The sequence below is a fragment of the Dromaius novaehollandiae genome, chromosome 20 (genome assembly GCF_036370855.1).
Source record: "Dromaius novaehollandiae isolate bDroNov1 chromosome 20, bDroNov1.hap1, whole genome shotgun sequence".
Taxonomy (NCBI): Eukaryota; Metazoa; Chordata; class Aves; order Casuariiformes; family Dromaiidae; genus Dromaius; species Dromaius novaehollandiae.
This window is the reverse complement of record NC_088117.1, coordinates 9,867,860-9,892,427: the sequence shown is the minus strand read 5'-3', so window position 1 is coordinate 9,892,427 and position 24,568 is coordinate 9,867,860. Positions and strand designations below refer to the sequence as shown.

General features: G+C 45.9%; 3 protein-coding genes across 3 annotated transcripts; 2 read left to right on the top strand and 1 right to left on the bottom strand.

Annotated features, from left to right (window-relative positions):
- Positions 1-766: 766 nt before the first annotated feature.
- On the top strand, positions 767-14,902 carry SURF4 (surfeit 4). The gene is made up of 6 exons (XM_026094428.2): positions 767-1,001; positions 8,786-8,972; positions 10,179-10,255; positions 10,850-10,893; positions 11,582-11,768; positions 12,003-14,902. The coding sequence occupies exons 1-6, from the start codon at positions 954-956 to the stop codon at positions 12,267-12,269; spliced, it is 810 nt and encodes a 269-aa protein (XP_025950213.1). The 5' UTR covers positions 767-953; the 3' UTR covers positions 12,270-14,902.
- Positions 14,903-15,254: 352 nt separating this feature from the next.
- On the bottom strand, positions 15,255-19,033 carry SURF2 (surfeit 2). Its single transcript, XM_064523827.1, has 6 exons — positions 18,783-19,033; positions 18,168-18,322; positions 17,837-17,940; positions 17,184-17,375; positions 16,200-16,375; positions 15,255-15,354 (listed from the first exon to the last, which is right to left on the bottom strand). The coding sequence occupies exons 1-6, from the start codon at positions 18,963-18,965 to the stop codon at positions 15,271-15,273; spliced, it is 894 nt and encodes a 297-aa protein (XP_064379897.1). The 5' UTR covers positions 18,966-19,033; the 3' UTR covers positions 15,255-15,270.
- A 3-nt stretch (positions 19,034-19,036) lies between these two features.
- LOC112979873 (surfeit locus protein 1) lies at positions 19,037-23,805 on the top strand. Its single transcript, XM_026094385.2, has 9 exons — positions 19,037-19,170; positions 19,696-19,777; positions 19,896-20,023; positions 20,419-20,501; positions 21,340-21,531; positions 21,872-21,944; positions 22,323-22,485; positions 22,900-22,981; positions 23,260-23,805. Exons 1-9 carry the CDS (start codon positions 19,132-19,134, stop codon positions 23,324-23,326), a joined length of 909 nt encoding a protein of 302 aa, XP_025950170.2. The 5' UTR covers positions 19,037-19,131; the 3' UTR covers positions 23,327-23,805.
- Positions 23,806-24,568: the final 763 nt, after the last annotated feature.

Here is a 24,568-nt window from a genome sequence, read left to right as displayed (position 1 = left end):
CACCCTGAAGATTTCCGAAGTGCCGTCTTTTCGGCTGAGCCAGCTGCTCCCCCGGATGGGGTTTTCCTGTTCAAACAGGAAGAAACCTGAAAAATAGGCCAAGCCGAGCCGAGGAAGCGGCTCCGGTCGCCCGGGCGGCGCGAGGACCGTCGCCACCGGAGAGGCCCCTCACAGCAGTGCGGCCGGGGGGCGCTTCGGAGCGGGGCCTTTCCGAGGGTTTCCCCCCGCTCCCGGTTGTGACACGTTATTCCCAGGTAGAGACGTAGCTCAGTCACGGTAAAATCTTCAAAAAAGCTTCATGTTCCCTGGCTGTAGGGAAAAATAATAAATGAATAAAAACACTGAACTGAGGCTGGGGGGGAAGAACAGACTTTCCGCAGCCCGGCGTGATTTCCAGCTGCAGCTGCCCGTTCCTCATCGCAGCCACGCTAACACCGGGAGATCAATAAATAAATAAGTAAATAAAATAAAGTTTTTTTAAGGACATGAGTGGCTAAAACCGGCGATTCTAAGCCAGGAAAGAAGTGGGGCAGAAGGAAGCCGGGGGGAGGCACTGGGTCACCGGGGCGGGCAGACAGGGCCGGTCATGGCGGCTCAGGGCAGAGCGGGGCCGCGGCCGGGGCTGGGTCCGGTCTCCCCTCGGCCCCGCGGCCGCTGGGGGCGCCCCCCGCCCCGTCCCATCCCCTCGCCCGGGCGGGGCGGGGCCGCTGTGGGCGCGGGGCGGGGCCGCCCGCCCCTCCTGCGCGCGGGCCGCCGCCGCCGCCCGCCCCGCGCCGCGCCGCGCCGCCCCGCGCCGCCGTCCTGCCGCCGCCGGCGCTGCTCCTTTAAGAGCTGGCCTACGTGGCAGCCGAGCGGGCGGGCGGCGCGGCACTTCCTGCGGGCCGCAGGGCGAGGCGGTGTGTGAGGCCGGGCCCCGGGCGCGCAGCAGCAGCCGGCTCCCCTCCGCCGGCGCCATGGGCCAGAGCGATATCATGAGCACCGCCGAGGACTTCGCGGACCAGGTGGGTGCCGGGCCGCTCCCCCCGCGGCGGGGGGGCGCTTCGTACGCCGGGCGGCTGCCGCCTTTCTCCCCCCTCCGCCCCCCGGTAACGGTCGGGCCGCCATGGCGGCGGCCTGCCCCGCGGGCCGCCTCGTCCCGGCCCGTCTCGTCCCCCCAGCTCCCGGCGAGCTTCGCCCGGCCGCGCTCGTGGCCGAGGCCGCGGGGCCTGCGCCCCCCTGCCCGGCGCCCCCGCCGGCCCGGCTTCCCCTTCGGAGCTCGGCCTCTCCGGTCGGTACAGGGCAGGAGGCCGAGCCGTGCTCCGGTTCCCTCCCAGGCTCTGCCCGCGCTGGCGCCTGAGGCAGGAGGAAGGGCCGGGGTGGACGGCGGGGGAAGCCCCAGCCCTCATCGGTGCCTGGAGAGCTGGAGGGGAAGCAGCTCGCCGGCACCGTGGCGCCGCGATCCATCCCGGGGCAAAAGGAGGGGGAAAACAGCAAGCCAGGGCTGTCTGGTACCCCCTCGTCGAGTTTATTTCAGTAGAGGCCATCACAGGTTTTTGTGATAAAAGGGCTTATGATCTCTTATCCTGTGTGAGACCAGGAATACTCTGAATGCAGTAGTTAACTTCAAACAGATGAATCACCGTGACAATGAAGATCTTCCCAACACTGTCATGGGGGGAAGCTAAGAAGTACCATCTAACCGTGTTCGTTTACTTCCCGTGCGAGCCGTACTCTGCCTGCTTCCACAACTCGGGCTCCTGGAGCAGGATGGGAGTTGTGTGATGCGCGTCATGGCTCGGAGGGGGCTGCGCTGCCGCTGCGTCTCCGGGGCTGAATTTCACTGGGAAAACCTGTTCCGTGCTTCCTCCCCACCCCCGGATGGGTGACTCGTTTTGGAGCCAGAGCTCTTTACAGCATGTGTAGTATTCAGTTTGAGGGGTGCCCACATCATCCTCTGTTTAGCTTGCCTTCCCACCTCTTCTGGAAGAGTGAAAGTAAATTATTGTTCTGGTGCTCAAATTATTTGCCAAAACTTAGGACACCTGTCCTGACCTTTCTTAAAACCTGTTTATTCCTGTGTGACTATTTCTAGACATCTCTAACACTCCCTTTTTTACTTCTACTACTACTGAAAGCTTGTTTGTCCAGCAAAAATGCAGTTTGCTTCTCCCCAAAATAGGTTTAAATTGAGTGACTTAAATAAAATGTGGCCAAGCACAAATAAAGAGGAGTCTTTACTTTAACCATGGAACTCAGGGTGTTTGCATATACTTAGCCATCAGATTGCAAAACAGCTCCTAGGACTCTGCAAGCAACTAACTAACTAACTTCTCAGATAACTCTGGTTCCAAGTGACTGCCCCCTTGCTCAATCAGATACTTAGTTCTGTGCATGCTACAGAACTCGGTCTCACACAAATGTAAGCCTGGAGAGATTTACCAAGCAATACCCATTGGGTATATATTGCTAACATTTAGCACTAGGGAAGCTGTTAGTTCTTTTAGAACAAAACATTGGGACTGGAATTAGGTCAAGGCTCCTTTAGATGAAGGAGGAGGTGGTGAAGCTGGACTTCTGCTGCTCTGGGACCTGAATGCCACCTTATCGATAACCTTGTTCTCTTCCCCCTTGCCATTCAAGACCTAACAAGTCTTGCTTTTTGTACCATAAAACCCCTGTGGGGAAGTTCTTAAACTATTTCAGTGGCTTGTCAGTAAATACTGAATGTGTCATTTCTGTCACAAAAGTGAGAATCATTTGTTCTTTAAATATGAAGCAATATGGTTTAATTTTTCTCCCAATACCATAATTTCCTTTTGAAATAGCAAGTTACAGCTCGGATGCCAAGATGCATTTTAGAAGTCTGGTCATTAAGTAGGAACAAGTGTCTCTTAATCCTCAGGTGAACTGTCTGCTAGAGAGTGACCCTTGTGCACTGAAGGCAGTCTTAAGGTCTAAGCTTCTCTAACAGCTAGCTGTCACTGAAAGGGATGGGCCTACTTCTCCTTCTCGTGCACTAGTACTTACCTGACACCAGACTAGCAAGCTGAATTGGCAGAAAACTTTAAGGGTTAATTTTCTCTTGGTTCAATTATCTCATTGTTAGGTCAAGTGGATGCCAAGGTGTAAGGGAATAATGGGAGCGCAGAGCTGGGGGTGATAACAGGATGGTAGGATTACTCCTGGTAGTAACTAGCCATTAATTTAGCTTGGTTGCAGCATCATGTGCACCTTGCAGGTGCACAGTACAGCTAGCAAGCTGTTTTGAGGGAGAAGGGGTTTGGGGGCTGTCCTTGGCTCCAGAAACCCTTGTTCCCTCAGAGCCAGTGTTCACAGTTTCTGAGGTCTACAGCAGAGGGGGCAACTATGAGGGGGGAGGTTAGTTTAGGGGTGGTCTTGGCCTTTGGTCAGGTGGGCTTGCTGGTTTGGGTGGAGCCTGCTTACTAGATGTTAAAGGGGTGGGAAAAGCTATCAAGGGTTGCTTAAAATCTAGGTGATGCACAGTACAGCCAAAGGGAGTTTTTGGTTCAGAGTGATGCCCAGCTGTAGGCTATATGGGTTTTGGTTTGTTGTAATACCAGTCCAATATTATGAAATTAAATAACTTACATATCCAGAAGTTAAGCTTCTTTAAGGATCCTTGTTAAAGTATTACATATTAAGGCCTTCTGTGCAGTCACCAAATACTGCTGCCATTGCCATACTGCAAATAGCTGTATCCAGGCCCTGTGCTGGGCCCAGACTGATCATGTAGGGTTACAAAACTGGTTGCTTCTCTTTTGTAATCCCCATAAGAGGGAGCAGATCTCAAGCAACTATTCCAGTGTCTGTAATAATCTTTAGGAATGTGGGTGCTTGGTATTTCTGTCATTTTAGAAAAATTACGGACAAAAAACGCAAGGAAACTATTGAGTCATTGTACTGCAGTGAAAGGAAGAACCAGACTCGGGGGGGTGTTGTTTAATTTTCCAGCGTAAATGCTAGTGCACATTGTTCAACTAATTCTAACATCTTGGCATCCTATTTCACAGAAAACAGAAGGGAGGAGAAAACACTTCATTATAAGTCTGAATTTTTTTGTTGTGTTTTATATTATTTTAAGAACTGAGCTTAAAAGCTCTTTATCTACAACTTACAGCATGATGTCAGTGCACTGATTCTTTATGGTTATAAATCAAATGGCCAATTCCTTTTAGGCTGGATAGGTTACAATCATCCCACAAAGAGTGATAGAAAAATGCAATACATGACTAAGATATCCCTGTTTAAGGACTTGATTAATAAATAGCATTTTGTGCTTTATATAAATTCCCTTTGTCACATATGTTAGAAGTGAAAAGTGTTGTCCTAAGATGTCTTTCTGGCGCTGAAAGCATAACTGCCTGCTAGAAAGTTTCTCATGAGTCAGAGCTCTACTTTTGCCCTCTGGAATAAGTGAGAGCATTTATTCTCAGTAATCAGGTTCTGTTCTATCTACAACTTGTAGATGCTGGGTCCAGTGTGATGGGCGTTATTCTCCTTAGCATTGTTAGGTGGTATCCTCTTAAATGGAGCTCTGCAGGTTAGCGGAAGAAAATGACTTGCTGTCAGCCAGGGGACTGAGTATTGTACTTGAGGATTAAGATCATTGGTGTTCCAGGCTGTTCTCCAAAAACAGAGCAGTTCCTTAACCAAGTGAAAATAGGGCATTTGGAATATGCTTTTATCGGGACCTCTGCACTGTGATAGCGTTCTGCAGTCCGGAAGAGATTTTCTGTGAAGATTAGCAAGCAGCTATGTTCATCGCTTCGATCATAACATTGCTGATTCAAGAACATATAAACACAGATAAAGCTTCTGTGTTTGGACTTTAGAGTAGTCTTAATCTTCCAAGTGTTTCTGCCAGTTTTAGTAAAATCGCATTCACAAATGAAATCTGGAGAAAATGAGAACTTATGTAGTGTCTTACCTTCCAGTGAATGTGTTAATTTACTTATCAGTGCTTGTAATATGCACTTAGATGTCAGCAAGATTTCCTGGCTGTATATTGGTCTTAAAATATCTGTAATGGTGATATGGCTTGTCTGTACTTATCAAAATGGGCAGGGATTCATTGCTCTCAAATTTGAGAGAGTTAGAGGTAGAATATATTTTAGAAAGAATGATAGAGTCAAAATGGGATCACTTTACCTCTCTGTGGGCTGACTTGTTTTTTTATATGGGTTTGAATATTTTCAAGCCTCCTTTTGAAAAAAGATTTTAAGAAGAGATTTGATTTAGGGATTCCTGCATCCTGTTGTACATGTTTGTTAAACTAAGACGAGTATTTAAATCTATCTTTGCCCTCATAATCCCATTAGAGGGGGAAGTGGCAAACAAAGCCCCTCTGGTGTATGTTAATGACTTGACTGCTAGCATAGAACCGGCTGTTCTTCTCAAATAGTTTTACTTCGGGTACTTTATCTTTTTCCATAGATATTTTGCCATTTGCATGGATGCAGTATGTGCTAAGAACAGTCTATGCAAAACCCATAGCTGAATAAACCATTTGCTTATTTCATACGTTATGAGTTCAGCATTGCATCCTTCAGCTCAGTATTGTTTTTGCGTACCTGTATTGTTTATTAGACTGTCCACCTGTAGTTTAGATGAATACATTTATCAGCATAATATTTTGCTGTGGTAACTGCTGTCTACTGCAAAAAGTGACCAAATGGCACTGCATTTTATTACATTTCCCGTATGTGTAGCACTTTTATCTATATAAATCATAAATATGGGAAGTGGGCTCAAGCTGTAACACTTTGAGCCATGTGTTACACTGGTGATGTGCAAGGACAAAACCAGAGTATCTGGTACTATCAGTTCAGTCCCATTTCTAGAGATCTGTTTCTGATAAATTACTGGTCTTAGTTAAACTGCGGAAGTAATTTAGTACCCAAATCTTCTCTAATCTTACAATCACTTTGGATGTGTTCCTTTCTTGTCATTATCATGTAACTTTTCTTCTCTTTCTAGATCTTCGTGGCTAGTTTTCCTTTTTGTTCATACAGTCTCTGAAGTTTATTTACTTTAGGCTTGCTGTGTACAGTGGATTCAATTCTTGTCTGCACCTAAATGAATGCAGCTACACATGTGATGGATGTCCGAAGATGGTGTGTGTCGTGATAAGGTTGCTTAGCGCTGCAGCTGCCTTAGGCTTCGGTCTTCCTGACTTGTCTTCAGCTGATTGGGTGCTCGCACTCATGTTTAATAGATGTCACAGATTGTAAACAGAATTTAATGCTAAGAGGACAGGTAAATGTTAAATGTCTCTTTGGCTCCTTCACCTAGACTGCTGACAGTTGTTTGGTTTCAGGGAAGGGGAAGATGAGATTAGCCCATGTGATTTGCTTCGAAAGCAACAAAGATGAGAACTGGAAGTAGATATCCTCTCTAGTACTTGTTTTTGTGTAGCATTTCTTTTTTTTTTCTCCTTCCCCTTGCTTCTCTCCTTTCCGCGGTGAGGCTTTTCTCCTCCCATGTGGTTCTCAGCAACTGCCTTCTTACGTCTCCCTCTCATGCTTCATCTTCCTAGACTAAAGTTGCCTTTTCTGTATCTTGGTGCAGGGCAGATTGTCTTACAAAACTTTTTTTTGTACCCTCTTTCCAGAGTAATTTTTATCCCTAGTATTCCTCACCTCAAGTTTGCCAAAACACACATCTCAGCTTACAACTTTCCTCTCTTCTTGGTTTCACCATGTGTCTTTTTCAGTGACAAAGATCACAGGAAAACTTTCTCCTAACTCACTCATCCAACTATTAACATGTATTAAAAAAAAAGCCTGAAGTAGCAGCACTGAGTCAGAGGGCAGCTGCACTTAAAATGCACTTGATTGACCGAAATCTCGACCCTTAGACTCTGGATGCCTGCAGTACAACTAACTAGTGTAGTTTGTTCTGATATTAACTGTTCAGCATGTTTGCTGGATTTTTTTTTCCTTTCTCTTAGTAATCTTCAGCTGCACAGCAAGCAAGGCTTGTCATTTGCATAGGATTTGGAACAGCCTTTAGTATTTACTAATTACAGTGACAAAAATAAACTTTCAGAAGTGTCTTTAGTTTCCTTTTTTGCCACCTTTCCTGACATTCCCTTTTCTCCTGAAACCACACAACACTGCCAGAGCTTAAAAAAAGGTCTAGAAATAGAAACTGAATCAGCTATATTGTCTAACCAGAAGATAATGTAAATGTTGAACTGTGAAAGAAAAGGTTTGTCTCTTCCTTCCCTTTTTTTAATATTGCTGAATGCTGTCTGGAAAACACCTGTATACTTTTTGGTTCCTCCCACCACTTTTCTGATGCTTAGTAGAGTATTCCAATATTGCATAAAATGTATGAATCAGTGTGCTTTATGACACACTGAACTTTGTGTGGGTTAATAGGATTTTATCAAATGGCTGCTGCTCCTCCTAATTCTAAAGCAAGATTCTCTGCAAAGCCTGGCAGTTCTGCATTAAGACTTGTGACAATATATTTATTTTTACAAGTGTCACCCTGCCCAAACTCTATCTGTCATCTGAAGGTAGAAACCTGCTGGATAATCTCTTAAAAGCTAGTTTTAGATTGAATTTACATCTGTCACTTAGTGCTGTTCATGAAAAATACTTCCAGCATACACTGACTCCAAATGTGTCCTCCTAATGATTTGGCTAAGCGTAATCAGTGAATGAAATGGAGCAGCCAGGTGCTCATTTCCATCAGGATTTGCATTGTTGCTTTGAGTGTAAGTCTCCATTAAATAACAGCCTATGGTATTTAAGAAACTGGGTGACAAAGAGTTAACTATTTATCATAAACCAGATACATTATTGCCAAATAGAGATAGTGAATAACTTTCTCTAGATGAGCATACTGTATGGGACTGCATGGTGCACAAGAACAGATACTGTATTTGTTCCGTTATAATTACTGTAATGGCAGAGCAAACTAAAGGGTGAGTTTGCAGGATTAAGGGGCTTGCAGGACCAGATACAACTTGCAATCATGGTATCTGTTGCATGATGATGTGATTTCTTTTTAACTACTACACTGAATTTCACCTATTTTATCTTTCTGCATAGGATGTTATTTTTTTATGGATGTAGAAACTCTGTTCCTGCAGAGGGGAGAGGGTGCACGTTGATACAAGAGCTACACTGATCTGATAGCTACCTGCTGCTGAAGGGGGGTGCTGCACACAGGCTCGTGCTCAGCTCTGGTGCTTGTCTGAGCTGTTGGAGAGAGCTAGCCCAGCAGAAAGCTTATTAAAGTTTTTTAATCTTTCTAGAGTTATTCTTCTGCCAGCTTACCTCTCTGAATCAGCTCGTTACAGGGGGTTGAGTGCCTGAGCACGTGAGTGGGAGTAGGATTGCCCTTTCAGCTCCTGGCTAGCTGATAGATCAGTTGAGCTGTAACATGAAACCATGAGATAGACAAACTAAAACCAAGGTCAGCCTTCCGCTAGTAAGACTTCCATCAAAACACGGTCCCTGTTACGCAGAATTGTGCTGCTTCATTCCACTTATCCAAGCCCTTGTCCAAAACAGACTTCAGTTAGAGCATGAAAACTTTTTTCCCTTTCTTTTGCCCCCTTCTCTTCCCCCTCCCCCAGATGTCCTGACTCCGGAGCGGAGGAACGCTCCATTTAATCCCAATCCAAGCCCCGGGGGTGTCTCTGGATAATGATGACTCTGCGTATGAGAACTGCTGGCTTCAGAGTCTGCTCAGTGCATGGATCTGTTGTGCCTTGGGTATCCCCCTTCCCTCCCTCCTGCCTTCCCCGCTAACTGTGCTGTCTGCCCCGCAGTTCCTGAGGGTGACGAAGCAGTACCTTCCCCACGTGGCCCGCCTCTGCCTGATCAGTACCTTTCTGGAGGATGGCATCCGCATGTGGTTCCAGTGGAGTGAACAGAGGGATTACATTGATGGCACGTGGAACTGTGGCTATTTCCTGGCCTCCATCTTTGTGTTCATAAATCTCTTCGGACAGCTGAGTAAGTGGCTCTAAGGCTGTTAAGGTGGATGCCGGAGCGCTCCAGTGTGTCTGCCTCCCTGCCTCATGCAAGCACTGTGACTCATGTAAGCGTGGGACACCTCCCCGATTTCTCAATAGCCATTGACAGCTTAGAACTGATAGTACTACGTGGCCTGAGTGAAGAGAGAACTCTTAATTGACCTGCTTCAGTCTTTCCTGGAAATGGTCTCAGAAAGTTCCTCTTAATACAGTACCTCCGAGTCAATGGGGATGCCAGGAGTCCATTAGGACAGTCTGTTTTCAATTCTATACATACATCTATTAATAAAAACCTGAATTATCTGAATAAAATACTGTTGTGTTAAACAGAGTAGTGTTAAGGCTTTCTCAGACCCCCATTTTTATGGGGGTTAATCTGAATGGAGAAGTCTTGCCTTGCAGTAGGAGGTACACTTCAGCCTCAAGATAGCAGTGATCTTGTGTCTGAGATATTAAAGTCTGCAAAGCCCAGGAATCAAAACAAACTAAACCTGATGGAGCTTCTGTATGAGTGCTAGGTGAACTTCCAGCATCATAAATGGAGAGAGAAGTAAAACTTTTCCACTTATATTATGTCCCTGATTTAATGTTCTTCATTGCTCTGCCACTTGTCTTGTGTCTAGTGTTTTTTTTCCCCTTGTATTTTTTTCCTGTAGAGAGCCCACTTGATTTAATCTAGTTACCAATCTTCACTGTGGAGATCATCAAAGTGGCAAAGGCTGTCAGTGCTTTGTGAAGGGAAGATAAAAGAAAAGCTTTTGTTCCTGTACCTCCTCAAGGAGAAGGAACATAACATGTTTATCCTAACAGCCATCCTGTATTTAAAAAAAAAAAAACAAAAAACAAACTATGGTTAGTTGAATTTTTTTTCTGTAATTTCTCTTAATGCTTTAACACTGACTGCTTGCTATACAATGCTGTCTGCTGGGGACTACACTCAGTATATGCTTAAATTTTGTAGAATAAAAGGTACTTCTGGAATTATAAAACACTGAAAACCAAGAAGTGTTAGTACATCTTTAAAAGTGATTTATATCAGCATGCCATTTATTTCCTACTTGATGTTCTCTGTGGCACAGTTGAAATAAATCCTGAATCTGCTAAAGTTCAAAACAAGTTAGCATTCCTGTGGCATCTTTTCCTGTACAAGCCAGAACTGTAATTATGTTCAATTTCCCTATCTCAGGTGGCTGTATCCTGGTACTGAGTAGGAACTTTGTGCAATATGCCTGCTTTGGACTGTTTGGAATTATAGCATTACAGGTAGGAGGCTTTAAGTCTTCGCAACTTCTACGCCCTATCTTTCAAACCACCTCTTTTAGCCCCAGTACCACCAACGCATTAAAACATAACCCCCGGTCTTGGAATTCTTCTCCACCCTGGCCCAATGCCAGGGGCATTGAACTGTTTTGCTGCTTCTGTTCTTGACATGACCAATTGGTCCTTGAATGTAACTGCAGTCAGTCAGCTGGGGATGTTGATCCAATACTTAAGCTTGACCAGTTTAGCAAGAAGTAACTTGCAGTTTACCTGCATGTCAGAAACCTACCAAATGTGGGACCTGCAGTTGCTCTGGTCTTTAGTGTACAGGGCTTATAAAGGACTGTCTGCATCAGAAAGAGTCCTAACTAATAGCACCCTTCCTGTCCAAAACTCCCTTTTTGGCTAAAGCACAAAACATAGTCCCTCTTCTATGCTGATGCACAAGACTATGTTCGTGCACCTTACCTTATTTCCTTCAGCATAATATACTTCTAATTGACTTTTGCATTGGATTTTAAAGGTTTGATGATATAACATACATTCAAAACTTTAGTGCATTTTATGGTATTTTAACTTCTATTGTTCTTTGCCTAGACTATTGCATACAGCATTCTATGGGACCTGAAGTTTTTGATGAGGTATGTCTACTTTTAAAGTTCATGAAAACAGAGCAAAAACTCTTGTCTGTCACTGCCAACCAGTGACAGAGAAAATGATCTTCGAATGTGCATAGTATTTACCGGGAAAAATTTTGCAAATGGTCCACTTGCATTAAATAGTGACACTTTTTTTTTTCCTCTCTTAAAAATCATTACAGCTTGTGTGTTAAAACATACACAGCAGGCTCAGTACTGTGGAAAGAAAAGACTAATCCTCACCTGTTAGGATCTAGTGCAGGAATTATATTCTGGGCTCTCACTACAACCTTGTAAATGTTTATGACTTCTAGTAGTAGTGCTGCTCTGTTTTCTCAAAGCAACCTCTGGACTACCCTGGTATGTATGGGTAAACCTGCCATACAGAATAACTTCAATACAATTAAAGTCATGCTGTGACAGATGCTAGGCAACTGTCTGAAGTGCAGATGCCAGATTCCTCTGGCAGGCTATATGTGTCTACACTGATTTGTATAAATCAGTGTAACATGTACAATGCTGTGGTTTCAGCTGTGAATTCTAATGCAGATACAGTGCAAGGTACAGAATAAGTTACTGTTCATTACCATGCAGATTCTCATTGAGCTGAAATTGTCAGGTAAGTCTTCAAATTTACAGATCAGTGCAAACTATAGTTAAAAAATGCTTTTCCATTCCTGTCTTTCTCTAGGAACCTTGCCCTTGGGGGAGGCCTGCTGCTGCTTTTGGCTGAGTCACGCTCAGAGGGAAAGAGCATGTTTGCTGGTGTCCCAACCATGCGGGAAAGCTCTCCTAAACAGTACATGCAGCTGGGGGGCCGTGTGCTGCTGGTCCTCATGTTCATGACACTGCTACATTTTGATATGAACTTCTTTTCTGTAAGTACCTAAGTATAAAAGTAGGAGTTAAGAAACTGGGGAGTTGTAGGGGCCCACTCAATGTTTCTCACTGAAGTCTCTGTTTTTTAGTAAAGTTAATATTCAGGAAAAAAGCTATCATTGGATCATCTGTGCCACAGCAGCCTGTTCTGCAGAACTTACTCATGCTCTGTTCTGGTGTCTGTGTATCCATGTAAGAACCGTGTGTAACCTCGTCTCTTTCTCTTCCTGCAGATTCTGCAGAACATTGTAGGCACAGCCCTGATTATCTTAGTGGCAATTGGCTTCAAGACTAAGCTGGCTGCCTTGACTCTAGTCATCTGGCTGTTTGGCATCAACATCTACTTCAATGCCTTCTGGACCATCCCAGCTTACAAGCCCATGCATGACTTCCTCAAATATGATTTCTTCCAGACCATGTCTGTAATTGGAGGGCTCCTCCTCGTGGTTGCACTGGGTCCTGGTGGAGTCTCCATGGATGAGAAGAAGAAAGAGTGGTAACAGGAGTAGCAACACTTCTTGGGACATAACATATTAAGTCCAGAACTGATTCTCTATGGATTCAACAAAAACTGCCAGCATTTTACACGTACATGCCCCCTTCCTATTAAAGGCACAGATGTTTTGAGAATTTGATTTACAGTGGCACCAGTAATCTAATAGATAAAATCCTACTTCTTCAAGGAATGTTGCCTAGGCTTCTTGTTCTAACTTCCTAGAATTGGAACTAACCCGAGGTACCTGCATTTTACTGATGCTTCAGTGAATTGCAGTAGAACAGTTGCTGTCTCTAATGTCAGCAACATTTTAATTTGAAGTACTGTGAGCAGATACAGCTGTTTCAGTCAGTGTGCTGTTGGGTTTTAGCTGTAACTAAAAAAGTAGATCCCCTTTCTCGCCCCCATCAGAACTGTCTTGTGTATAAGGAGTTCAGTTGCTGGTTATAGCATTGCTAATCTGAGTGGAAAGCAGCATCAAGAGAACTTGCTGTTATATAGATATATCTTTTTTTTTTTTTTGACAAAATGGTATTATAGGCCTCTGAGGAAGAGGGAGGCCTTTCCTGCCCCCCAGCAGAAGGCAGAAAGAAAACCCTGAAGGTAGCTGTACCCTTCTCTAGGTGAGAAAAGGGAGAGGGTTTTCTAAAGTTAAGTGTCACTGTACTGTTCTTGAGGGGAACAAGGGGGAATTCTGTACTGCTCATTGGATTTCAAGAAGGGAGGGGGGAGAGACTCCTGAAGAGACTGAATATTAGATTCTAATAAAATTCTGTGCCAAAATAACTCTTTATTCAATACTCTGTCCCCAAAGTTTTCTCCTCCTAAATTTCCAAGATGGGAGCCAAGTTGTGCTTCAGTTCCCACAATAAAAGGTCCTTTCTGCTATCAACAGCTTCCATTTGTGTGTGCCCTGGATCAGGATCTGAACTACAGGTTGTTACTGGTGAAAGTGTCTTAAGAACTATGGAAACTCCCCCCCCTTTTTTTTTCTTGCACTCAGTACCTGCAAGTTGAGAGCAGTCAGTCTTCTAATAGCCAGTACTCTGCTTCCCAGCCTCGCTTCTGTTAGTCTCTCAGCTGCAAAAGGTTAAGCTGACTGAACAGTGGAAGAGCTGGGCTGCTGAACTCCTGAGCACAAGCCCCTTCTCTCCAGCATCTTGGACCACACTGAGGTGTGTAGAGAAAGAAAGTGGAAGACAGCTCCTGGTTATAGCTGAAGAATGCAAGTGCAAAACCTGTGCAGTGAACAAGCAATCAGGAGATGTAACTTGCATGTTCAGAGGGAGGAACTCTGGCTTAATGGTGAGGAGAGATGAAGGCTCTGTTTCCACCTCTCAGTGCCACAACCTCTGTGCCATGAACACGCTTAGTGCTGCTAGGAGGAGGGATTTTTTTTGTCCTCTGCTAGTAAACTTAGGTGAACCTGTTTTACTAGATCATGAAAGCATTTTAGATTCTAGAAAGCATGAGCCCTACCAACCTCCTGACATTACATTGGGTTTCTTGTACTGTTGTCTCCCTTGAGAAAGCTGCTCAACTGTTTGTTCAAGGAGTCATTCAGCTGAACATCTCCAGCAGGAACTATTGACCAGGGTTGTCTGGTAAGGATGCTAATGTGGACAGTTCAGTTTAATGGTTGTTTTTAGGCTAGAAAGCTATGCAGAGAATGGATGACAAATAGCATTTCCAATTGTTAAACCAGTGATTTCATCATCTCAAGGGAAAATAGCCCTTGTAATAGCAGGATGTGCTGCTGCTGGAGAAAGCTTACTGGTTTGGGGGGAGTGGATCAGAGGGGAAACCAGCACTTAAGTAGGTCACAGGGAAGGCTTTTTCTTTTAAATAGGTTTTGCAGGAGAGAAGTTTTCACCTCAAGTGTTCTCATTGTGCCTGTCTCTTCATAGCAAAACAAACTGGTCCTTTCAACTCCTGATATGCAACACAGGATCTTTTTGCTTAATTTCACTGCAGTTTCTATAAATAGCTGTTTTCGACTATATCAAGACAGCCCTTCTCACATATCATAACTGCTGTTGATGTTCATAGTATTTATAAACTGAATAGTAGAAACAAGTTTTGTAAGGAGCCCTTGGTTAGCTTCCTTCATTTTTTTCTTTGCATCATGTCTAAGGAGCTGGATGACTGACTAGTCTGAAACAGTGACTAGTTTCCCCTCTGTGAAAATGAAGTCCAGTAAAAGACAAATCAGTTCCGGTACCAGAAAAGGGAACTGATTGATACTATCCCTTGCAGCAGAAGTCTTATAGTACAACAGGGGCCCAGTTAGGTGGAGGGCATTTTAAGACACTTCTAGGCAGCACAATATCCAGACTTGCTAACTGAGTCCTGATGCAGAAGAGTGCAGTCTCCTATATACACTGCTGTATTCATTTATCTCTCTAAAATACATTGACCTCTCCTCGTGGCTGTGAAGCTCTCACAAGCAGGATGTCAGCTATCAATTGGCTCTGCAAAGTGTTCTGGAATTCATTCTGAATATATTTTTGCTTTCTATGTGGAAAATGAAATAAGTATAAATTCTCATTTTATGCTGTATTTTGTACCTTAGTTGTGTTTGAAAATGTTTTGATTTTTGGAAACAATCAAAATAAAATAATGGCATCTTTGTATCCACTTGGAGTGTGTGACTGGTGACACCGCATAGCTTTGTTACCTGTAGAAGCTGGTTAGTAATCCTCTGTGCTGTCTCTCCCACTCCCTGAAAACCTTTTTCATAAAGAGGTCCAAGCACTGGCCTTCCTATACTTCCCCCAAGGCACAAAACTGCAGTAGTAATCATTTCCTTGGTGGTAGGGGATGGCACAAGAAGCTATTAGAATATAACTTGATTAATTCCACCTCACTATTTCCCTCCCCAGATATAACAGTTGGCTGGAAGGGGCAGGAAGGTCTGTGGGCAAGCAAGCACTTCAGATGATCTTGTGCATCCTCTAGCACTGTTAAACAACAGGCTTCAGGCCGTACAGTATTTCTCACAAAATTTATTTGCCATTGGTGGCTTTCTTGAAATTTTTGGGTTTTTGATGACGACTCTTGAATTTCTTCTTTAAAGGACCTGACTGTTTCTGGGGAGAGAGAAAGTTAATCAGCTTTTTTGCAGAAAGTAAATCCAGCCCTGCTTGAGATGACTTAAAGAACAGAAGTTTAGAGTGGTCTCCTGTGTCAAGTGAGACAGAACAAACACGGTCCTGGTCACAGAGGACATGGGGCCAGCCAGGACATTTCCCTGTGGTAGGGATGCAAGCTAGCATCCCCTTCTCCGACAGGCACGCAATGGTTTCATTAGATGCAGATGCTGACAGCTTCCCCCTAGAAATGAATCTAAACTTCAGTCAGTTTGATGCAGTTAGAAACAGAAAGAATCCCAGCCCCTCCCTCAGGGCTGCCATTTAAAGGTTCAGGTGTAATTTATGTAGTATCTAATCCAGCTGCTTCCCAAACTGAGAAGGATCAGGATGTGTCCTCCTGTAAGTGCATCCAAAGGCAAAACCTTACCAGTTCCTCAATAAGAAGCACAGAAAAAAAGAGCTAGAAGGACTAAACTGAATCCTGTAACTTGCATTCAAAAGGGCTTAACTAGCACAGGGGGGAATGCAGGATCCACAGGATGAACTTCAGTCTCCCTGTTAAGACAGTGTGCAGCAAGATTTAAAAAATTTTTATATAAATATAAATATTTATAAGGGCAATAACATCCTTAGTTACAGCAGACAGGATAAACACTTACTGGTAGTGATTCACACCTCAGGATGCAAGTTAGTGGCTGACGCATGGGGAAAGTCTATTCTCCCAAACAGCTTTACACCTTCTGCTGATTCTTCTCACACATTAATAGATGAGACAAACACCTACAGGATAAGGAGCCTGTTCCACGCTCCCCTGCTGTTGCATGTGGCAATACAACTCCTACCTTTCCCCTTTTGTTGCCAGCTGCTCTGCTAACATTCATTCTTCCACTGTCCTCTCCATTCACATCACCATTCTCCCCAGGCAGCTTGGCTGTGTCTTCCTCGCTGTCTGTTGCAAAGTCATCGCTGCCTTCTGCGTTTTGTGGAGCTGCTGGGCTTTTTTCTGGGAAGAGTTCAGCTAAAGCACAAAGACCCAGCTGAGGCGCAGTTTCCCCCACAGTAGGCTACTGTTTCCACCTAACTTTACTTTGTGGGCATCTTAAAGGTGACCTGCCAAGCTGAAGTACCACGTTCCAGTCTCCGAGCATTAGCCCTGTCATACGTGTGGCATGTCACTGCTGACATACTTGGGAAATAAACACACTATGGGGGTTTATTAGAAATGTGTCTGGTGCTCTGTGTGCTCAACACAGACAGTTCTGTGGCCTTAAAACACTGTGGCCCAAAACTCAACTTCCTGCACCTACAGGAAGGCAGTATCTTTTAGATGCAAGTCAGTGGAACTGGCTTACTAACTCCTATTAGGCTGCAAGACTGGCTGAGAAATCAGGAAAGTAGAGTTACCTAAAGAAGCAAATCCCAGGGGATCTTGTAACCCTCCCCTCACATTTTGTGATCCAAGTCTGGTTAGTTACTCAGCAATAACTGCTATTTTATATCTGGTGGTGGCAAGCTTTTCCAAACTCAGAACTGGATAGATGTCACAAGCCTCCAGCATGCCTGCACACCCTCCTGACAGTGCATCAATAAAATCACACCCAAGCCCTGTCTTCTAGTACAGCAAAGTGAAGCTCCCAGCTCCCTCCCAATGGCTCCATCTTTCCAGTTCTATTCAGCTATCTTTCTATCACTAAGTCTTACTCCTGCATTGGTAATAAAAATTCCACTGACTTAGCCTCCCCGAAGGGAGCAATATAAAGAGGCTGGAAGAAAAATAACTAACACCACCCCTTTAAGACACAGATGATACCAGTGTTCTTACTCACGTGGGTACAGATCACTCATGCTGTCATCTGACTCCTCTCCATCCTCATCACTGGACTGAGGCTCCCAGAATTCTTCTTTTCTGTAAGGCTGTCTGCTCCCATTCATTTGGTCGTCGGGATGCCGCCTCCGCTGCTTCTTCTGTCGCAAGCAGGCAGGGACATACTCCACTCCCTCTTTCTGGCACTCCTCATCTAATAACACGAGATATCAACCAGCACTGAGCAAGGATACCGAATCATTTGATTCCTCTTCCTTTCATTTCCAGCTATAGTCGATATTACATACAACTCAGAAGTATGGTAAGCTGTAACTCCAATGCACATTCACGTAATCTAGAATGACATTATGGGACCACGAAAGACAGAACGGATGTTATTACAGAAACTGTGCTGGACACAAGAACCATCCTCTCTGGGGAAGCTTTAGAACTGCTCCTTTCAAGTAAAGATATTCCAAGGTATTTGCTAAAGAGGTCTATTGCTCCCTACACCTGGGATTTTCCTTCCCTACTGAGAAGCATACACAGCAACAGTGCTCCATATTACTGTCAGTCTACAGAAAACTTTCCCACTCACTACATATGGAGTAACTGGAATCACAAAAGCTAAAGAAAAAAGGGTTGGATGACTGTATCTTCAGAAAAGCAACTTACATCTTTTCAGGGCCTTCTGATAGCGTTTCCCTTGGATGTGACGCAGCACATGCTCTGGAAACTTGTTGATGTGCCTGAGAGTGAGCTTGCAAAACAGCTGATGTCTTACAGACACAGAAAGAAAGAAAGAGTGAGCAACAGAGTTTAATTCTACCATTAATTCATAATCTTTCACTTTTAAGCACTATGGTCAAAGTTAACAAATACCTTATAAAGACTTTCCCAACCTACCAAAAACCATAAACACTCAAGAACTTCTCGCAGCCCACCCACTCTATTTGTGAGACTGACTGAGGTGCAAAGCACGACATGCAAGAGGAAGAATACGTACAGATTCTTTGTGCTTGGCACTATATGGGGCTCAAACTTGCCATAGTCAAACTCTCTGGCCGTCTTTGTCAGCCGCTGATACTTCTTGCCGTTAGTATAAGCCTGCAGCTCCGACAACCTACACGGCATCTCGTGGCCTGTCAGCCTGCATCTCACCTGAAGGAGGACAAGGTCTAGTCAGGGAAGCACAAGGGTTATCCCAGGGATGGGCATGTGCAGGGCTCATACCGGGGTCCTGCTCCCTGATGCCCTGAGTCCCACAGAGGGGAGAAAAATCTCCGGGCCAGGGAACTCCAGCCCAGAGCCCAGGGGCTGGGCTGCCTTCCCGGCCTCCTGCCACCTGCCCTCGGTCCCCCCGCGGCTCTCAGGGGAGGCAGCCCAGTCCACCCCCCCCCCCCCCAGAGCCCCCTCAGGAGGCGGCCCAGTCCCGCCGTCCCCCAGAGCCCCCTCAGGAGGCGGCCCCGGCCCCGGCTCCCCCCCAGGATCCCCTCACGAGCGGCCCCGGTTCCCCCCAGGGTCCCCTCAGGAGAGGCCCCGGCCCCGGCCCCGCCCCCCCCCCGGAGGCGGCCCCTCAGCCCCACAGCGCGGGCCCCGCCCGCCCCCCGCCAGGCCCCACCTTGCCCGGCTCCGCGAGGCCGAGGAGCGGGTGCTGCCGCAGGAAGAGCCGGACCTCCTGGGGCACCTCGGCCATGGCCGCGGCCGGGGAGGGGGTGGGGGAAGGGGAAGGGCGGCCGCGGCCGCCGCCGGGCAGCTCCGCGCGCCCCCGCGCCTCGGCCTCGCCGCCCGGCGCCCGCATCATAGAGACGCTCCGCTAGGCGAGAGCTCGCCTGAACTTCCGGTCCTGGCCACGCCGGAAAGCGGCCGCGACATAGAGAGAGGCGGCTAGAGAGGAGCCTGCGCGGCGCTACCAGCGGGCGGTCTAGGCCGGCGGCGGGCGGCGGCGAGGGGCCGGCGGCGGCGTTGCCATGGCGACCTGGCGGCTGCTGCGGGAGCCCCGGGCCCAGGTGCGGGGGGGGGGCGACGACTCGGTTCCCCCCTCGGTCCCCTCGGGGGCGGCGGCCCGGTTCCCGCTCCCCTGGGTCCCCTCGGAGGCGGCGGCCCGGTTCCCCCCTCGGTCCCCTCGGGGGCGGCGGCCCGGTTCCCGCCCCCCCGGGTCCCCTCGGTTCCCCCCTCGGTCCCCTCGGGGGTGGCAGCCCCGATCCGGGCCTCGCGTCCCCCCGCACCCGTGCAGGACCGGCCGCACCACGAACGCTGCAAGATGGATAGATTGAAAAACGATTCTTTTGAAAAAAAATAGATATTTGGTAGCAAAAAGAGCGTTCGTCGCAGTCTGGTGCGTGGCGTAACCGGGATGTAGCGTCACTGTCACCAAGTCACAGCCTGAACCACGGCGCTTGGCTGGTGGTTGCCCGGAGGAGGCTTAAAAACTGCAGTGAACCAAAGCCGCAACCCGCCAGGCAGCTGGCAGCGTCTCCACGCGAGCTTTGCAAAGCAGAGTTGCTGCGAAGGGTCGCTTTTGTTTCGCGCAGGTGTCCTGCTGCTTGGTCAGAAGAGCGTGTTTCGGACGTCCTCTCACTGGAGCACGTTCCGGTCTGCTCCAGCGCACTAAAGGTAAGGAAAGGTTTGGGCTTCTGCCCGTTTCTGCCTTACTCCAGCCCTGACGTTTCTGTGGGATTTTGGCACCTTTTCTGCTGTACAAATCCCTCTTCCTCATTCTGTTTTGCTCCAGACGTTTGCTTGAGGCCCTGCAGACCACGAAGCTCAACAGCAGCTGCTGCCGCACCTGAAGAGGGCGTCTTTCTCAAGTGGGGCCTTCTCCTTGTCCCTCTGACCACCTTCTGCCTTGGCACGTGGCAGGTACCAATAAATATTTTGTTCTTCCAAGAGAGAAGCGCTTAGGGGCTGTCTGGTGTTTCCATCTTCGGCTGTTTAATGTGATCTAGTTCAAATCACAGCCCGGGTAAAGACTGGAAGATACTATTTCTCATTTAGTTTTCCTGATGTCCATTTGTGAGGTTCATGCAAGTCTTTGAATGAGAGATTCATTTATTTTACTTTTATTTCAGTATTTATTCTCTTCCCCCCCCCCCCCCCATAAAGTCAGTAGCCTCCATTTCTGAGTCTGTGAGTATCCTGCTTTAGGCCACGTCTGAGGAGAAAATACTGATAAAGAAACAGAGTCTGTTTTCAAGCTTGCCGAGGTTATTACACTGCTCTGTTCTACCACTGGGAATTACTTTGTGTATTTCCAGATTCAGCGCCGAAAGTGGAAATTGGATTTGATTGCACAGTTGGCATCAAGAATTGCAGCAGAGCCCATCCCTCTGACAGTAGAGTAAGGAAGCTGAGTCGTTACAGTTTGCTGTCTGCAAAGTACTGACAGTGTGCTGGGGATATTAGATATGGTCCCCACACCAATGAGTTTATGCTAAACTAAACTGCATGAAAATGAAGAAATGTAATGTGAATCAGACTGCCCAAACAAATTGAAAGGATAAACACCATGTTCATTCTCTTATTTTAAATGCATATTGCAAACACTTCCCTATGGGATCCTCTAAAGGCATCTAAAAGGGTCAAATCTCTGTTCTGGAGAATGTGGTATGTAATTCAGTCTGGAGGGGGGGTTGGGAGCTGTTGCCCGAGATGTCCCAGAGGACGGATTACTGAGCACCGTTGGAGAAAGATCAGTTGTTGCTGTAGAGTATTCCCACAGCAAGGGAGTCTTAGATCAATAGCAAGCTCTGCCCCAAGTGTGGAGCAGTTGTGTCTGATACAAGACAGATTTTTAAGGTCACTTGGCCATATGGTACAGCTGTCAAAACAGTTCAGTAGTTCAATTTCACGGTCTGGGGTGGGAAACAAATGCTCTCTGTTGGCTTAACGTACATGCAGTGTCACCTGCCGACTGGCTGCATGCATCATTGAAGTGGTATTCAGTCACAGATACCATGGAAAAGAGCTGTACTCTAGACACCCATGATCTTATTGATTTGACTTACTATGACAATAAAATCTTAAGCCAGTTGCTTATTCCAGGAGGTACTTGTCTTCTCTGTTTGCTAGCTGGCCCTAGAGAAAATCATGGGGAAAAAGGAGAATCCCATAATAAAATCCCCTGGTTTGATTTGTCTACCACAGCCATGATTTTGTTTTCATCTTGCTCCATGCAGCCCTATGGAATTGAAAGAATTAGAGTACAGGCCTGTAAAGGTCCGAGGGCATTTTGACCACTCCAAGGAGCTCTATATTTTACCACGGTCACTTGTGGATCCTGAACGAGAAGCCAGAGAAGCCGGACGGCTGACATCCAACCCAGAAAATGGAGCAAATGTCATTACTCCTTTCTACTGCACAGACCTAGGGTAAGTGTGTTCCCACACAAGCCTAAGAACATGTATATGTGTAGTTAATTAAAGTCATGCTTCATCCAAGCAGCTTGCTTTTGTTTTGAAAAGCTGAATCTTAGTGGTTGGATTTATGTTAATCACTCACTGTCCCTTAAAAGGTGTCTCTCTCTCTCAACCTATTAAGTGACTGAGGCTTGATTCCAAATTGCATCTGAAATCCCTTATAATGTGCACTCAGATGACAAGAAAAGTGGCACCAAACATATTTTTGGTACCTAGCTCTAGGCAGCAGCAGGAATAATGAAAAATTTCCGTCCTCTAATGAGCTGTATTTGTCCTCTTTATATAACTCTAGGGTCACAATTTTAGTCAACCGAGGATTTGTGCCCAAAAAGAAACTGAAACCGGAGACCAGGCTGAAGGGACAGGTAAGAGGAATAGAGGGAAACCTTGCCTATTACTTTCTTCTCGGTGATTACCCGAAGAGACACTACTGACAAAGAAAGGCAGTAGCTGTGTTCAGCATCACAGGAGGTTGCTTAAATACAGTCATTGCGCTTCTCAAAGAAAGTAGACTTTTCCTTCCACCTTTTTACTGAGTGCATAAAGGTTTTTTTATGAACAAGGACCCGATCCTGATTTGCCTGTTTCCCTGCTGTGTCACAGCCCTGTCCTGCTGTATGGCACTACCAGTTGTTTTGTAACCAGACCCCACAGGTAACGTTTTTCTAGCAGGACCTGGTATGCTGGTATGTGAAGTGAATTTTGAAAGATTGCCTCTTTTTGTCTCCTGCACTTCTCTTCAGATTGAAGATGAAATTGATCTCACCGGTGTGGTGAGATTGTCAGAAACACGGAAACCTTTTGTGCCTGAAAATAACATTGAAAAAAACCGTTGGCATTATCGTGACCTGGAGGCTATGGCAAAGGTGACTGGTGCGGAGCCCATCTTTATCGATGCAGATTTCAGTAAGTTACAGAGGAACCTAACCCCATGTCCGATTTACATCGGTCTCCCCCCATTTCAGTTCAGCCAGCTGTAAGATTTTGCTTAGGCATTTGGGGACAGATTGCACCTTTCTCTTCGTGTATTTTGCAAGGGGTTACCATTCCGAAAGTGATGCCAGCGTTGGGGAATGGTAGCATGCTCTGAAGAGGCACAGTCCATTGCCCCAATTCACAGCAGGTGGTGGTTGGTGGCTTGATCCCCAAACCAGACCCACAGCTTTGGCTTTTACTGATAACTTGGGAATGCTGTAGCCTAAGGAAGAGAAGTAGGGTACCAAGTGATTCACACTTACTGTGTTTCTCACAGAAAGGGCAGCTATATGCAGTGCAGACTGTCCTTAAGATTTAATTTGATGCACTATGTTGTACCTGTAGGAAGCACAGTCCCAGGGGGGCCCATTGGAGGCCAGACAAGAGTAAGCCTGAGAAATGAGCACATGCAGTACATCATCACATGGTAAGTTACCCAGCCAGCATTTGACTGTCCTTCCAGTTATTTTTCTAAATACAGAGCTTTAAATTGCCTCCTGTTTAAAGCAAGGGAGTAATTTTTGCCTGGCATTCAGCTCCTGCATCAGTGAGACTGAATGAGCCCTTAGCTGCAAACCTGGAATTTTAATCTAAGTAACATTTGCAAGGCAATTTGAAATAATTGTGCTTTGGCAAACTGCAGCCAACTTAGGGAGGTCCAGCCCCTCTTGAAAACAGGTGTAAATGTGTGGTTTTCTCTTGCAGGTATGGCTTATGTGCAGCAACTTCATTCATGTGGTACAGAAAATTTATACAAAAGATACCTCTGTGAGGGGAAATGCTCATTTCTACTCTTCTATGGTACAGTCAAGACCAGATTTTTTTCTTTTAGAAAACAGCGATCAGTCCTGAAGAACTGAAGCATCCCGAGTTTCAAAGTCATGCATTCAATAAATTCGTGCAGCTGCCACACTGCAAACAGACTTTGAGCAACAGATGCAAATTCTGAGCTCTTACCAGTGACTCTGCCTGCAACGTGGAAACATCCAGCTTCAAAACTGTACCTGCCTGTTTAGACTGCTGCTTAAATCAGCTTCACTAGACCGCTCAAGGATACAGTTTTCCACTGTGGTTGGGCAGTGGTTGTAAGAAACTTCTCCACTGCTGTATTTTCCATGAAGTTCAGTTTAAGCAAATGATGGGAAAAGATTAATCACAAAGTTCCTTTGTACTAACTACTCATTCCTGAAGTCAGGGCAGTGATTCAGCGCAGCTGAATCAGAATAAATAAAAAGGGCCTACAGATGCTCATCTTGTGACTTGCTTGCACATCTTAGATCTCAACAGTGACAGACCTGGATTAAAGGATACTGTGAATACTTGTCCAGCTGGGATAAGGTAGCGCATGGCTTTGCAAGAGCATGGTAAAAGATAACAAAAGTAAGAAGCTGCCCTCTCAGATCAGGCCAGAGCCTCACCAAGCATGGTAGCCTCTGACAATAAGGCAAGACCAAGCTAGCAGCCAGGGAAGAACACAAGGACAAGCAGATTTAGATTCTTCCTCCACTACTTTAGCATGCTTTCACTGACAGTCTTGCAATGGAAGAGGCATTACAGACCTCCTAATAAGAGATGCTAATCTGTAGTCTGCTTAAAAAGCACTAGAGCACACTATATGAACTTGTCTTAATACAAAATCCTTATTGTAGCTAAGCCTACGTAATAATGGAGATGATTTCCAGAGTGTGGCTTCTCTGCAGCTTTCTAGAGAAATTTCTAACTGAGAAGTGTTTACAAGTGAGCTAGGATTTAAGCCAAAACTAGCCTAGCCCATTCAGTTTTATAATCACACAGCACATGCAAACAAGCTGCTGTTGCTAGGCAGCTGATCAACGTTCAGAAGAGAGGAATTACTACATAGAACTAGTAGCTAAGGGGGGCTGTTCTATCTAAGGTAAACAGCTTGTTCCATTCAACTGTTTCTGTGCAATGCTATTCAGTCATTTGGTTGAAGGCATAAAGAGAGCTTTTAAGTAGTAATATGGTAAAGCTAACACGCTATCCACTACAGCCC